At 37.6% G+C, this 14,710-nt stretch overlaps 1 protein-coding gene across 8 annotated transcripts in view; it reads right to left on the bottom strand.

Annotated features, from left to right (window-relative positions):
- The window catches only part of rhobtb2b (Rho related BTB domain containing 2b), a 29,958-nt gene extending 17,992 nt beyond the window's left edge, over positions 1–11,966 (bottom strand). For 7 of the 8 annotated variants that reach the window (XR_012386593.1, XR_012386594.1, XR_012386592.1 and 4 more), the window contains exons 1-5: positions 11,628–11,966; positions 10,579–10,780; positions 10,210–10,313; positions 7,443–7,628; positions 705–1,166 (exon numbers count right to left, since the gene is read on the bottom strand). Coding sequence is in view for 2 of the 8 variants with exons in the window: in XM_017358113.4 (XP_017213602.3) it covers positions 705–1,166; positions 7,443–7,628; positions 10,210–10,313; positions 10,579–10,780; positions 11,628–11,650 (977 nt within the window). In the remaining 6 variants the exon portion in view is untranslated. Of the gene's footprint in view, positions 1–704; positions 1,167–3,750; positions 3,871–7,442; positions 7,629–10,209; positions 10,314–10,578; positions 10,781–11,627 lie in introns of those variants that run through there. The other variant, XM_073915249.1, reaches the window with a different exon arrangement.
- Between the last annotated feature and the right edge of the window lie 2,744 nt (positions 11,967–14,710).

Below are 14,710 nucleotides of genomic sequence, written 5' to 3'. Positions count from 1 at the left end.
CACAAATATGCAACAACAGGAATCTATAATTGTGTTGATATTAGAAATTCATAGAATATTTGATCGCTGAAAATAGATCATGCTGCATCACCCAGTATTGTTTAGCACGCTCGTTTCACTTTCCCGCCAGCAGTATCCTCTTTCACTCATGCTTGGGATACTCTTTTAAAAGTGGACCCATTAACAACTTATATCGAAATATATATTGTTATTGTTCAATGCAGAAAATAATTATTGATTGCATATCGCCAACCCTACTCTCAAGCTATTTGTATATTATGAGTTCTTTCATTTCCCTTCGGCTTCCTCCTTCCCTTATTTATCAGGGGTCGCCACAGCGGAATGACCCACCAACTATTCCAGCATAAGTTTTACACAGTGGATGCCCTTCCAGCTGCAACCCAGTACTGGGAAACACCCATACACGCTCATTCACACACTCATACACTACGGCCAATTTAGTTCATCAATTCCCCTGTAGTGCATGTGTTTGGACTGGGAAGGAAACCGGAGCACCCAGAGGAAACCCACACCAACACGGGGAGAACATGCAAACTCCACACAGAAAAGACTTGAACCGGCAACCTCTTGCTGTGAGGCGACAGTGCTAACCACTCAGCCACCATGTCACCTATTATAAGAGTTGTTTTTCCTAATTTACATATACACAAAGTTTTTTTACTGCCTATTTGTCAACTACCCACATGTCAAAACTGTCCGCTTGAGCAGGAGACTCCCGTCCCAACACTGAATCCTGAACGAAGAGGTCGTAGAATTTTGAGGAAGCCGTAGCGAGGTAGACTTTATGAGCAAACACTCTGTGGTGCTCCTGAAGGACCAGCAGAACATCAGCGCACAGCGGCTCCTCCAGAAGCCGGCCAGGATGCTCGTCTGTGGGGGACGGAGCCGGTGGGACGGTTATAACCGGAGGAGGAGGTTTGGGAGGCAGGAAGGGTGCTTGGAGAAGAGGCCGCTGGACGTCCCGCAGATGAGACTTCCAGAACTGCAGGTGGCGCCGCGAGATGAGGGCAGCGCGGATGGCATTATCAAACACGTCCTTCACCCCAAACTGAGCCACAACGCTGGTCTCGTAATACGGCACGCACAGCTCTTTGGCCACCTCACGGCCCTTCTCTGGTGGAAGAATCTCATTGGCTTTGATGGGTCTGGAGGAGAGGTGGATAGAGAAAAAGAATTGTTACGTTCCCAGTAAAAAGTAGAGGCAAAACACAGATAGGAACGAACAAATGAAGGAAGAGGGAAGAGTACCGCTTCCAGACCCAGAATCAAGTCAACACCTTCTTAATATTCTGATCACCATCAGGCAACCATTGATTTATTGTGTGATCAAACGAAATAGTAAATCTTACATTTTAAAGAAACAATACGAAACCAAAAATAATACCTCAGGATATGGGGGTCCAAAATAACAAACAAAACAGCCAATAACTAATTTAAGATAAACTAACTTACCTAACAACTAGGGGGGGTCACGATTTCGATTTTTAATCGAAATCTTTTGAAATTTATGCTCAATTTCGATTATCAAATCAAAAAATAGAATCGTCGATGCTGCCACGCCCCCATGTCACGTCAGCTTGGCTTGCCAAGCGGGAAAAAACAGGCTTGTTGAAGTGCTTGTTAAACTGCAGAAGCAGGAGACCCGTCGACAGAACTTAAACCCTCTCCTCTTTCAATGAAGTCGCCGGTGTGTAAGCATTTTGGATTTCCAGTGAGTTATGTTGACAATGTTCGTGTTGTCGACAAAAAAAAAAACAGAGTTTTGCAAGCTCTGCTATGTACGTATTACGTACGGTTCGTCCGATAGACAACACCGGCATCGCGATCCTCCGCCCGCCCCCGTTGCAAATCCGCTCGCGAAAAGTACACACTCAGGCCCTGTTTACACTGTCTTTGTTTTTAAATGGCATTTTAGAACGACAACGATTTGACATCCACAGTGGCGTGTAGCATTTCTGAGCAGCCCTCCTTCCTCTCTACCTCTGAAAATGCACATCACGTGACCACACAGACACAGACGCACACACAGCCTTGCGCTCCAGACAGCAGGTCCAGGCAGTCAGAGGACTGCTTCAATCTTTCACTCACTTGTACTTAGTCATTTTAGTGAACACCTCAGATACTGCTGGCTGGTTCCTGTTGGTTGTGGGTCTTTTTTACCGACGCCATTATAACGACACAGATCACTGTCTATTCACGAGTCCCGCAGAAAAAGTGATTGACAGGTGGTAATTATGTGTGTATCTTGCCTTTATTCATTTACTGTATGATTTGTTTATGGGTAAAACAAAGACCATGCAGGTCAGTAGTTTAAACGGTAGGCTACAAATAATTAATTGGTCATTAATGAATTAATTATTCATAATCAAAGATCGAATCGAATCGTGCCTTTAGAATCGAAAATGTAATCGAATCGAGGATTTGGAGGATCGTGACACCCTTACTAACAACATAAACATTCCCAAAAGAAAGAAAATACATATTACTTCCCTTTCTCCCTGCCTACCCACCAAAACAGGAGAAAAAGGTTTTAAAATAAAAGACACCCCACACCTTGCTCATACCAACCACTTAGTTCACATTATAAACATGAAACAAATAGAAGTCAGAAGCCCCAGGTATCTGAGACTGGAGCAGCTCAAGTGAGACATGTCGTCTCCCCTCTCCCTTGCCTCCTGGTCAGCTGCAGCCAGCTTTTATAGCCCAAACGACAGGGTCAAAATAAACCCACCATAAAGTCAGACGGATAAACAGAAAAGTAGGAAGTTTCCGGAACTACGTCATAGCATTAATATCATTGAAGAATTTTAAACTGATTATTTTTATTAATTATTTGAATGATTATAATGATTTTATAACCATTCATGACAACTGAACATGGGTTGCTCTACAAATCGTCAGCTTAGAATTATAAGGTTCTCTCTGCGTTCTGAATGATTTTGAGATATTGAGCTTCAAAGTTTTTGCAATCCATATAACAAACAGTATGTGTGTAACAGTTCACTTTCATACATTAACATTACAGAAACCCTCAAAGTACTTCAAATGTAAATTATCAAAGTTCTCTTACATTTGCAAATTTGAGTAAAATCGGGCACCAGGTTTGGTACCCAACCCTAGTTATGATGCGTTTAACGCTCCTCATAATCTTAAATCCTTAAAAGGCCATGAAACCCCCTCGTTTCAGCAGGGTGTTTTCACACCTCTACTTTGGAAAAAGTCAGAAAAGTGGGCGTGTCCAGCTCTGTTTAGGGGGGAGTGTCGGAGGAACTAAAGTGGGATGGTTGTGGGAGTGTCTATTTGGGCACGAGCTGAGTTTCAGAGTCAAAACACACACACACACAGGGGACAAAGTGTCGAATTATTTGCAAAATTATTAAATGGTGGACTTTAACTGCAGTTTGGCTCTTTCATTCAGGGAATTCATTCATGCCCCTCGCGACAAACAAGATATTTGATTAGAGGAGCTGCTCTAAGCGTGTATTTTTCATGCAATGTTTGATACCGCACGGCGAATGAGAGAAAAAAACCCTCCGCATTTTCCGGAAACTCAGATGCACATGACAGGTAGTGTCAGAAAGCCGCGTGTGTTATTCCGGTCACAAAATGCGGTGAAAATCCTACACGAGGTTAAAGTTTGGTTGTGGTGCTAACATGTTTACACTCGGTGCAATAGTTTGTTAGATATGAACAAACTGAATAAACAAAGAGCACTGGTCGCTCACTTACCAAATCTGTAGAGACAGGACAATCACCAGCAACTAGAGCCCCGTCTTTATTAAGAGAAGACTACAAGCGAATCCGCGTTTGCAGATGAGAACAGCTCTCAGGTAGGCAAGGCAAGGCAAGGCAAGGCAAGTTTATTTATATAGCACATTTCATACACAGTGGCAATTCAAAGTGCTTTACATAAACAGGAATAAAAAAAGACAAGTTTAGGAAAATAAAATGCAGACAATAAAAATTATTAAAAACAGATAAAAACAAATTAAAATGAGTTAAAATAGGTTATAAAAGAATGAAAAAGAAAACGAAAAACATAATAGTGCGATCTGTCGGACGCAGCACAGTGCTCATTCAGTAAAGGCACAGCTAAACAGATGTGTTTTCAGTCTTGATTTGAATGTGCCTAATGTTGGAGCACATCTGATCATTTCTGGAAGCTGATTCCAGCAGCGGGGGGCGTAGTGGCTGAAGGCAGATTCACCCTGCTTAGACTGAACTCTTGGAACTTCTAGTTTATATGATCCTAAAGATCTGAGTGATCTGTTAGGTTTGTATTCAGTGAGCATATCTGTAATGTATTGAGGTCCTTGGCCATTTAGTGATTTATAGACCAGTAATAATACTTTAAAATCTATTCTGAATGTAACTGGCAGCCAGTGTAGAGACCTGAGGACAGGTGTGATGTGCTCTGATTTCCTGCTTCTGGTCAGAATTCTGGCTGCAGCATTCTGGATGAGCTGCAAGTGTCTGACTGTCTTTTTGGGAAGGCCAGTGAGGAGTCCATTACAGTAATCCACCCTGCTACTGATAAAAGCATGAACAAGTTTCTCTAAATCTTCACTAGAAACAAAGCATCTGATTCTTGCTATGTTTTTGAGATGATAGTATGCTGATTTACTGACTGCTTTGACATGACTGTTGAAACTCAGATCTGACTCAAGAGTCACACCAAGATTCTTGACCTTATTTTTTGTCGTTTGACCTTTAGAGCCTAGGTACGCATTCACCTTGAGAACGTCATCTCTGTTCCCAAATGCAATGACTTCAGTTTTCTCTTTGTTTAACTGAAGAAAGTTTTGGCACATCCAATTTTTAATTTCATCAATACATTGGCAGAGGGTGTCAATGGGGCTGTAGTCATTAGGCAGTAAGGCTAGGTAGATCTGAGTGTCATCAGCATAGCTGTGGTAGGAGATTTGATTCTTTCTCATTATTTGGCTCAGAGGGAGCATGTAAAGGTTGAACAGGAGAGGTGCCAGAATCGAGCCTTGTGGGACTCCACATGTCATGGGTGTCCACCTCGACCTATGATCACCTATACTGACATAGTAACCTCTCCCTTCAAGGTAAGATCTGAACCATTTGAGGACTGTCCCAGACAGCCCAACCCAGTTTTCCAGCCTATCCAGAAGTATGCTGTGATCGACAGTGTCAAAAGCAGCACTGAGATCGAGCAATACCAGCACTGTTATTTTACCTGAATCTGTGTTTAGACGTATATCATTGATTATCTTTATAAGAGCGCTCTCTGTACTGTGATGTGCTCTGAAACCAGATTGAAAATTATCTAAACACCCCTTGAAGTTTAAGAACTTGTTAACCTGGTTGAAAACAACTTTTTCAATGATTTTGCCAATGAAAGGGAGATTTGAGATTGGCCTGTAATTGCTCAATAGGGTGTTATCCAGGTTGCTCTTCTTCAAGAGGGGTTTAACAACTGCAGTTTTAAGTGAGTTTGGAAAAATCCCTGAGAGAAGTGAATCATTTACCACTTTTAGAAGATCCATTTCTAAACAGGTAAACACCGTTTTGAAGAATGATGTGGGGAGCGTGTCAAGACTGCAGGTTGATGTTTTTATAATTTGCACCATCTCTTCTAAGATTTTACCGTTAATTGCCATGAAATCAGACATAATGTCTGACTTCTCAAGTTGTGGTTGAGTTTGTTTGATATTGACACAACTTGGCTGATTGGATGAGCTGATTGCCTTTCTGATATTATTGATCTTATCAGTAAAGAAATTAGCAAATTCATTACATTTGCTTACAGAGAGTAGCTCACTGGGAATCCGACTGGGGGGGTTTGTGAGCCTCTCTACTGTTGCAAAGAGTGTGCGAGCATTATTTACATTGTTGTTTATAAGGTTTGAAAAGAAAGTCTGTCTAGCAGTTTTTAGTTCCACATTAAAAGCCTGAAGACTGTCTTTATAGATATTGTAATGGACTACTAGTTTCGTCTTTCTCCACATACGCTCAGCTTTCCTGCATTGTCTTTTCTTCATTTGGACTGCTCTTGAGTTTCTCCAAGGGACTCTCTCTTTGCCAGTTCTCTTCCTAACTTTAACAGGAGCGATGTCATTTATTACATTTTCAATTTTAGAATTAAACAAATCAAGGAGAGAATCAACAGAGTCTGCAGATATACTTGGTGCCAGCGATATGGCCTTCATAAACTGCTCACTAGTGTTCTCATTTATGCATCTCTTTCTGACAGAGACAGATCTGTCTTTAATAGCTGGAGTGATCAATATATCAAAGAAAATACAGAAATGATCAGATAGTGCCACATCCTTAACAACAGTCGATGAAATGTGTAAACCCTTAGTTATAAGTAGATCAAGAGTGTGTCCACGATTGTGTGTGGGTCCTTGAACATGCTGAGTCAGATCAAAAGTGTTAAAAACAGTCATCAGTTCTTTTACAGCATTGATTTCTGGATTATCAATGTGAATATTAAAATCCCCAGCAATACTAAAATAATCATATTCAGATGTTACTAAGGTAAACAATAATCCTCCAAGTTATTGTTGTCGAGCGTCGCGACGTACACTGTTAATCCACACGTGACTCCAGATGAGCTCTCACAGAGAGAAAATGAAAACAAAACTTCACGGCAGCAAACTATAAAAGCAACACTTCACGCTTGTTTTGCCAACACAACGTGGCGTCTCTGTCGTGTAAACACTGTGACAGTAATGAATATTAATGAAGTTGCGGAATAGAGCATGCTGATTGGTTTGAACCAAGCTTTACTCATGCAATAATGCAACACACTCGGAGACGTAATAAGACTCACTCTGGCACAGACGTCCAGTCTGCACGCTGGAATACACGCTATTATCTCATGACCGTGACGCAGCTTCAAAAATTCGTTTGGAAGTACGAATTTGCTTGAAATAACGCAAAAACAACCAATTTACACTTTTTAGTGAGATATATGTGTCCTAATCATGTTTTTAGCAGTGTGGGACACATGTACGACTGTCAACAGCTCAAAACATGTGTTTTGGTGTTTCGTGACCCTTTAAAAGTCTTTAATATTTAGATTTGTTTTTTTAAAGAATGAACATTTCTATATATATATATATTCTATATATACATATATTCTATGTATTAAAGCATCTTTGAATCAGATTACAATAAATTAATTACCGATTACCAAGGTGTTTGTAATGCAGTGTGTATGGGGGCAGGACAGTAAATTTCATGTTATTCTCTCTTCTGGCTGCCGTTATCATTCTCACACAGTTTTTTTCCTTCTTCTGAAAGTCTTGATAACACCATCATGGAGTATTTCCTTTATTATTTCATCAATACTTCTGCTGCTGAGAAACCCGGAAATGTGTTGTTTTTCATGTTAGTAAATGCATTAACTAATACAAGCTTATTGTAAAGTGTTACGGATGTTTCTTTACCTTGCGAGTGGTCTCCGTGCCCTGTTAACGGCCTCCAGGTCAGCATATCGCAAGTCTAGCTGGCAGCCCACCAGGATGACCGGGGCACGAGGGCAGAAGTGTTTAATCTCTGGGTACCACATGGTCTTCACGTGAAACAGAGAATTCGGGTTGGCGATTGAGAAACACAGGACCACCACATCTGACCTGGAGCACAGACATAAGACAAAAAATCCTGTCAAGTGCTTTGAAATGTGCGTTTTTTTATTCGAAGTTTGATGTAATCTCAACTGACACATGAAGAGACTATAGGACAGGGTAGCTACTCCCCTTTTTATAAAACAGCCAATAGTGTTTGGTTTTTACCTCAGCTCTGCCAGTGTGAGGGGTTGAGCTTAAGCACATGAAATAAACAGCCAATGAGAAGGAGGCAGAGCATGTGAGACACTAGAGAGCATTTGATTGGTCAGAAGATTTGACGAGAAACTGAAGTGACAAACTGCAAGCTTTGGATGTTTATATCATGTTTACATCTTCTAAACACAAATTTTGTCAGTGTTTTGGAGAGACACAATATGCTTAAAACCAACATACTGATACTAAAATAAGATAAAAAAATATTTTAGTTTTACAGGACCTTTAATGTCCACAAGAGACAACGCTTCATGTCCAACTAGGCCTTTCACAAAAAAAAAAAAAATTGGATATACAATACCGGTCAAAAGTTTGGGGTCAGTAGGTTTTTTAAATGTTTTAAAATAAGCTTCTCCTGCTCACCAAGGCTGCATTTATTTCATCAAAAGTACAGAACAAATTATAAAATTGTGAAATGTTTTTGCACTATAAAATAACTGTTCAAAGGTAGTTTATCATTTAATTAAATAATTTATTCCAGTGATGTTAATAATGAATTTCCAGCTTTATTACTCCAGTTTTTAGTCACATGATCCTTCAGAAATCACAGTAATATTTATTATTATTGTTATTATGAATATTATTAATGCTAATAGAAATAAAAGCAATAATGACTGGAGTAATAATTTCATTTGAAACTACTAATAAATAAATATGTAATTTGTTTATTACTTATTGTAGATACAATTTTTTTTTTACATTTAATAAATGCCAACTTGATGAACAGAATAATTTTATTTAAATTATTACATTAAACTAATAATGAAAAACTGACCCCAAACTTTTGACCGGTATAGTGTATATTTCATATATATATATGGTAATATATTTATTTATATTTTAATATATATTTTCACAAAATGTATTATGATTATTATTGTCATTTTAAGACTTAAGATTTTATGCCATTACTTATATGATTACACAACAGCATAATAATCCAAATACATATATTGTACTCCTATTTGCATTATAAGTGACTAAAAAGTTTAGTTTTTAAGGTTAAATAATTTGATGAAGTTTTAATTGAAACTTTTAGCAGAGCAAGGATTTCGTTTTTTACAGTATTTTCTATTATGTTTTTCTTCTGGAGAAAACCTTTTTCTTTTAGTTTGATTAGAATAAAAAATATTTTAAAAAATTAAAAAACTGCTATGCTCAATATTATTATCTGTATTTTTTGTTGTACTTAAAGTACTGTTGTCCAATAACTTGACTAATTAACCTAGTAAAGTCTTTAAATGTCACTTTAAGCTGAATACTAGTATCTTAAAAAATAACTAGTAAAATTTTGTGCTGTCATCATGGCAAAGAAACATTCATTTATTTTCCTTCAGCTTAGTCTCTATTTCAGGGATTGCCACAGTGGAATGAACAGCCTACTATTCCAGCATATGTTTTACACAGTGGATGCCCTTCCAGCTGCAACCCAGTACTGGGAAACACCTATACACTCTCATTCACACAAACACACACTCATACACTACGGCCAATTTAGTTCATCCAATTCACCTGGGAAACCATTTCTTAGCAACAAACCTGCCTAAACGTTGTTGTCTGTAGCCACTAAATCAAAAAGTTATGAATTGAAATATGAAATGCACTCTCAGCTCACATCATTCAAAAGAAAAGGTCCACATTATCCCCCGATTATGTCAACAGACTGGACAGTTTTAGCAACTGGCTGATTGTAAAGCAGGGCTAAGCAAAATTGTTTCTACTTTAAAATAAATGTTCTCAACTCAAAGTAATACAACTTTACAATAAGTGCAATTGTTTGTATACAATACTTTATTGTTATTCTAATTTTCCACATTTGCAGTGCCTGTATTTTGGCATTTTTTTGCAGTCCACTTAGAATCCAAAATAGAAATTTAAATTTTATTTATTGGCATTGATTATTTTGAAACTCAAATGGCATTAACATGCCTGTGTTTTATTTCTGTGATAAATATGGCTGTCAAGCCAGGATCTTGATTTGGCTTATTGTGGGTTTGTTGTTTACATGAAGAAATCTGTGTTACAAGTTAAACAAAAATTCTAATAAACAATTATATTTTGAATTTAAATAGTTTTGTCTTGCGTTTACATTCATTTTACATTTGAATAGCCAAAATTACAAGTTTCAGTCTTTTTAATGTGATTAATCGTGAATAATAAAAAAAGTGTGATTAATTAGTTAATTATTCGATTGACAGCACTACTAAAAACACAACTGACTTCCACAGCAGGAAAAACTAATAATACAGCAGTCAATGGTTACAGGCTTTCAACATTTTTCAAAATATCTCACTTTGCATTACACTGACTATAGCATCATTACAACCAAATTATTTTTTATTCAAATTTACAACAAAACGGCCCTCAAACGCACCTGCCGTAAGCGAAGCGGCGATCCTTGTGGTGATCTCCAAATGTATCCCATAATCGAAGAGACACGCTCACGTCATCCACTACATCTCTAGAGCGCTCCAGAACCTACAGAGACAAGCACACACATTTATGAGCTCGTTTTAATGAAATCTGAGATATGAGAGATTTATGAAATTTAAGTTAAACAATTTACCCCACATCTACACTAATAGAGATATAGACATGTGCCGGTATTCAAAAATACTATATATTACTTATAAATAATTAAATTCTGTCACATATTTTAGTATGATTAACATAATAACTAATAAATGTTAGAAACACAAAAATGACTAAATGTCTTGATAAATGTTAAGGTAAAAGCCCAGACCTCCTGGCACACTCTGTACTGGTCAATGGCCCAGACTGTGGGCACGTGTGTGGCCAGTAGCTGGTACTGAGTAAGTGTGGCATTGCATGCTCTGGCACAGATCAGACGTGTTTTTCCCACAGCGTTGTCTCCAACCACCACACATTTAATGGTCTCTACATTCGGCCTCTCATAGTCCATGTCAGTATCTGTAAACTGAGACCTAAAGGAAATGGATAGACACAGATAACACTCATTTCAACTCAAAACTGCATTTTCTTTCACTTTTTACTCGTCACAAACCACTTTGAGTTTCTTTGTTTTCTGTTGAATCCAAAAGAAGATATCTTGAAAAATGCTGAAAGCCTGTAACCACTGACTTCCATTGTGTTTGTTTTTCCGGCTATGGAGGTCACAGGGTTCAACGGTAAGGATATTTTCTACTGGCCAGATTGGACCAGTGGTTCAGATTGTTACTTGCCCTGCCAAAGTTTTCACTGGCCCCACAAAAAATAAAAAAAATAAAAAAACAGCAAATTCTTAGCCACATATTTTAAATAATGTGCCAAAAAATAATGCCTGTGAATCTAGAACTTAAATATTTAAAAAATGTTAAAATATTTAGCAGTAAAATAAAGTAGTATCACTTTATTTTTTTCATTGTTAGAACGTTAGAAACAGACATTTTCTATTAGCCTCATAATTTGATGCTGCCGTCTCTTCACTGTACTGGTTTTTACCAGGTTGTGGAAAAAATAACGTGCTCACAGCATCCAATCAGATAAAATGAACCAAAAAACAATATGGTGTTTAAAACTTCATAGAAAAGGTAACATTCAAAGACTTAAAACAAATTGTTTCTCGATTTTATATCTTTTTATATACAAAACAAAAAAAACGGTTTCCCTCATCATATAAGTAGACTCAGAAACTACAACTGAAGCCTACGGACACTGTCTAGCTAGGGCGCTCACTACTTCTTGAAACACAACCTTCACCCTGAACTTATGTAATAGGCTACTCGTGTCCTGCTTCAAAGGCCAATTATTGTAGCTTTCGCGAAATCTTACCTAAGTGAACTGAAGGGATGCATCGGGTTGGCAGCCGTTTGTGATTTTATAGATGAGGAAGGTGAAGATGATGAGGGTAAAATGCGCGATGGATGCGCCGTGCACCTGAAGCAAATCTGGAAAACACTTCATTTTCCCGGCGGAGAAGCGGAGGATACACGATAATGTCAGCGTAGTTTACCTCAGGCAAAGCAAAGCTAACCCATGCTAGCAGAAGCAAGCTCTGGTTACCGAGCTCCTACCAACAAAACACACTTATGAACCGAGCAGAAAAGCGCGACGCTTGGAGATTTCGGATTCGTGACATTCCCGGTGTTCCTCGATTTCTCTTCCGCGTCTGACGCAGCGCGCGCGCACACACACATAGCAGAACGGGAAAGAGCAGTGAACATATCATTTCCATAAGCCTCATGACTACCAACCTGATGCCATCTCCTGCAGTTTATGTTTTTTATTCAAGTTTTTTTTTATTGTTTTGCTTTGATACATGACAGAATAAAACAAAAACATAAACTGCATGTAGCTATGTACAGCTGAAGTCTAAATTATTCGCCCTCCTGTGAGTTTTTATTTTCAAAAATTTCCCAAATGATGTTTAACTGAGCAAGGAATTTTTCACAGTATTTCCCACAATATTTTTTTCTTCTGGAGAAAGTCTTATTTGTTTTATTTCAGCTAGAATAAAAGCAGTTCTTAATTTTTCAAAAGGTCAATATTATTAGCCCTGTGTATGGTCAACACCGTGCTCCATAGCACTACAGTGCACAGTGTGCAATGACCACGCTAATGAACGAATTGGATAAACACATCCACAAGGTGTGGAAGCACACATGTGCTACTTTGAAAACGCAGCACTCAGGTGTGCAGGTGAGTTTACCTGTATTCATGAAAAATAGAAGGAGCTAAAAGAAGAATGAGAGGAGGTAGAGGAAGAGGAGGTAGAGAAGGACTTGAAGAGTTGATAGAACCTGAACAAAGAAGACGAGGACCAAATTTGACTAAAGAAATCAGTGCCACACTTATTGACCATGTTATCAACCATGGACTGACACTGATGGAAGCTGGACAAAGAGTTCAAGCAAATCTCAGCAGAAATACTGAAATAAATACTTGAAATCTTCAGTCTGCACTATCAGTGTTGTGCAGTGCTTGATCAGTTTATAGTAGGCCTATTTGTGTACATTCTCGCTATATCTCAAACTAATCATGAGGAAGGGGTTTGTCACTATTTTGTTTTCTCATCGAAATGATCCCTTACATAACAATGTCTGCCCAAAAATCTAGCACATGCTATTTACTAAAATTAGTTTTTTTTTTTTTTTTTTTTTTTTTTTTTTTAATGAATGTGTTTTATTTATCACAGCAGTGTGAAACTGTCTGCAATAGTGTCGGATCTTTGTGGACTGTGTTGGATAAATAAAAACTGATATAATTTTTACAAATATGTGTAAATGTTTTCACTAAAGTGTTTTGACTAAAGTGTCATTTGCAAACAATCTAGGAATTCTGCAAATTGAGTGTGCTGTTTGAATAATTGTGATTATATTTAGAAAAAAAGAACCGGGTTTTCAAAATTGTTTGTAAACAATTGAAAAAAACTGTAACTGTAGTATTATTAACTATAGTGAACTGTAATCAATACTGTAGTATAGGCTAGCTTTGTGTGTACTACAGTAAATTGTGGTGTATGTGATAGCACAGCAACTGTAGAATTACCACAACAGATTAATTCAAGTCCTTTACTATAGTATGGTTCCAAAACACGACAGTCTTTACTATAAATGTAATCCGACTCAAATAAATACGACAGTAAATGCTACTATATAGTGTTTTTCAACCATGTAGTTGAAGAAATACACTAATTATCTATACTTCATTTCACATTACACCGTTTCACAACCATGCCAATAATAATATCAGCTGCTGGAGATGACAGGAACAATACACTTATTAACTTGGGTGTCTTAAAGGGACAGTTCACACAAAAATGAAAAAGTCTGATAGAGTTGACTGATAATAATGACTGTTTAACATTGTCATGTAGTCCGAGAGTCAAGATTATTAAAAAAATTTAAGCCATATGATGTGTGTGTGTGTTTTAGTCATTCACATTATTCAGTAAAGTAACAAACAGGAGGGTGTGTGTGTGTGTGTGTGTGTGTGTGTGTGTGTGTGTGTGTGTGTGTGTGTGTGTGTGTGTGTGTGTGTGTGAACAAAGGTAATAAAACTGAAATAGCTGCGTCTCCAGGCCCCCCCATCCACAAAACCATGAGCTTTGATCATTATCAACGTAATTAACCCTTTAGGGGTGGAAATTTCTGGAAGCTAATGAAATTCATCATGGAAAACACATCACTTCCTTTAAAGCCTTTCCGAGAGATCCGCTGATTAGACGTGGACAAACGCTTCTTCATCACATTTAGCATTGCAAATGGTGGGAACGGACATTTAAATCAACAACATCCCATACGGGAAGCTGATATATAGCTGTATATAAACACATATATATATATATACAATAATAGCTAATATATGTGAACATACATGTACATATTTGCTATTCCAATGGCTGAAAAGAAAATGTAAACAGAAATTTTTGCAATATTTTAAATAAATAAAAAACATTTTTTTTTACATGTGAAATCTAAACATGAACTTGTCATACATGTAATTTGCATATATATTGTCATAGATCTGATTTCTACATGATATGATATGGTATAAGCCTGTACAGTGTAAATGGACTAGCCGCTTTTATTTCAGTTTAGGTTGCACCAGTGCTGAGTTATAGGTACCATGCAGGTAGCTTAAGTTTGATCACTAATTGTTGCTATGATATCTTGCACAGCTAACTTGCTCTGGCGCTGGATATTCTGCTCATGTTCTGTATATGTTTAGGTTTTGTTGAGGTTATGTTTTGGTTATGTTCAGGTTATGTTTAGTTACATTAAGTTTATGTTTAGGTCATGTTCTGTTTATGTTGAGGTTATGTTGAGGTTATGTTTAGGTTATGTTCAGGCTATGTTCAGGTTATGTTCAGTTTATGTTTAGTTACATTAAATTTATGTTCAGGTCATGTTTTG

This window comes from Danio rerio, chromosome 10, assembly GCF_049306965.1.
Source record: "Danio rerio strain Tuebingen ecotype United States chromosome 10, GRCz12tu, whole genome shotgun sequence".
NCBI lineage: Eukaryota > Metazoa > Chordata > Actinopteri > Cypriniformes > Danionidae > Danio > Danio rerio.
Note: the sequence above shows the minus strand (reverse complement) of the source record. Positions and strands in the feature narration are given on the sequence as shown.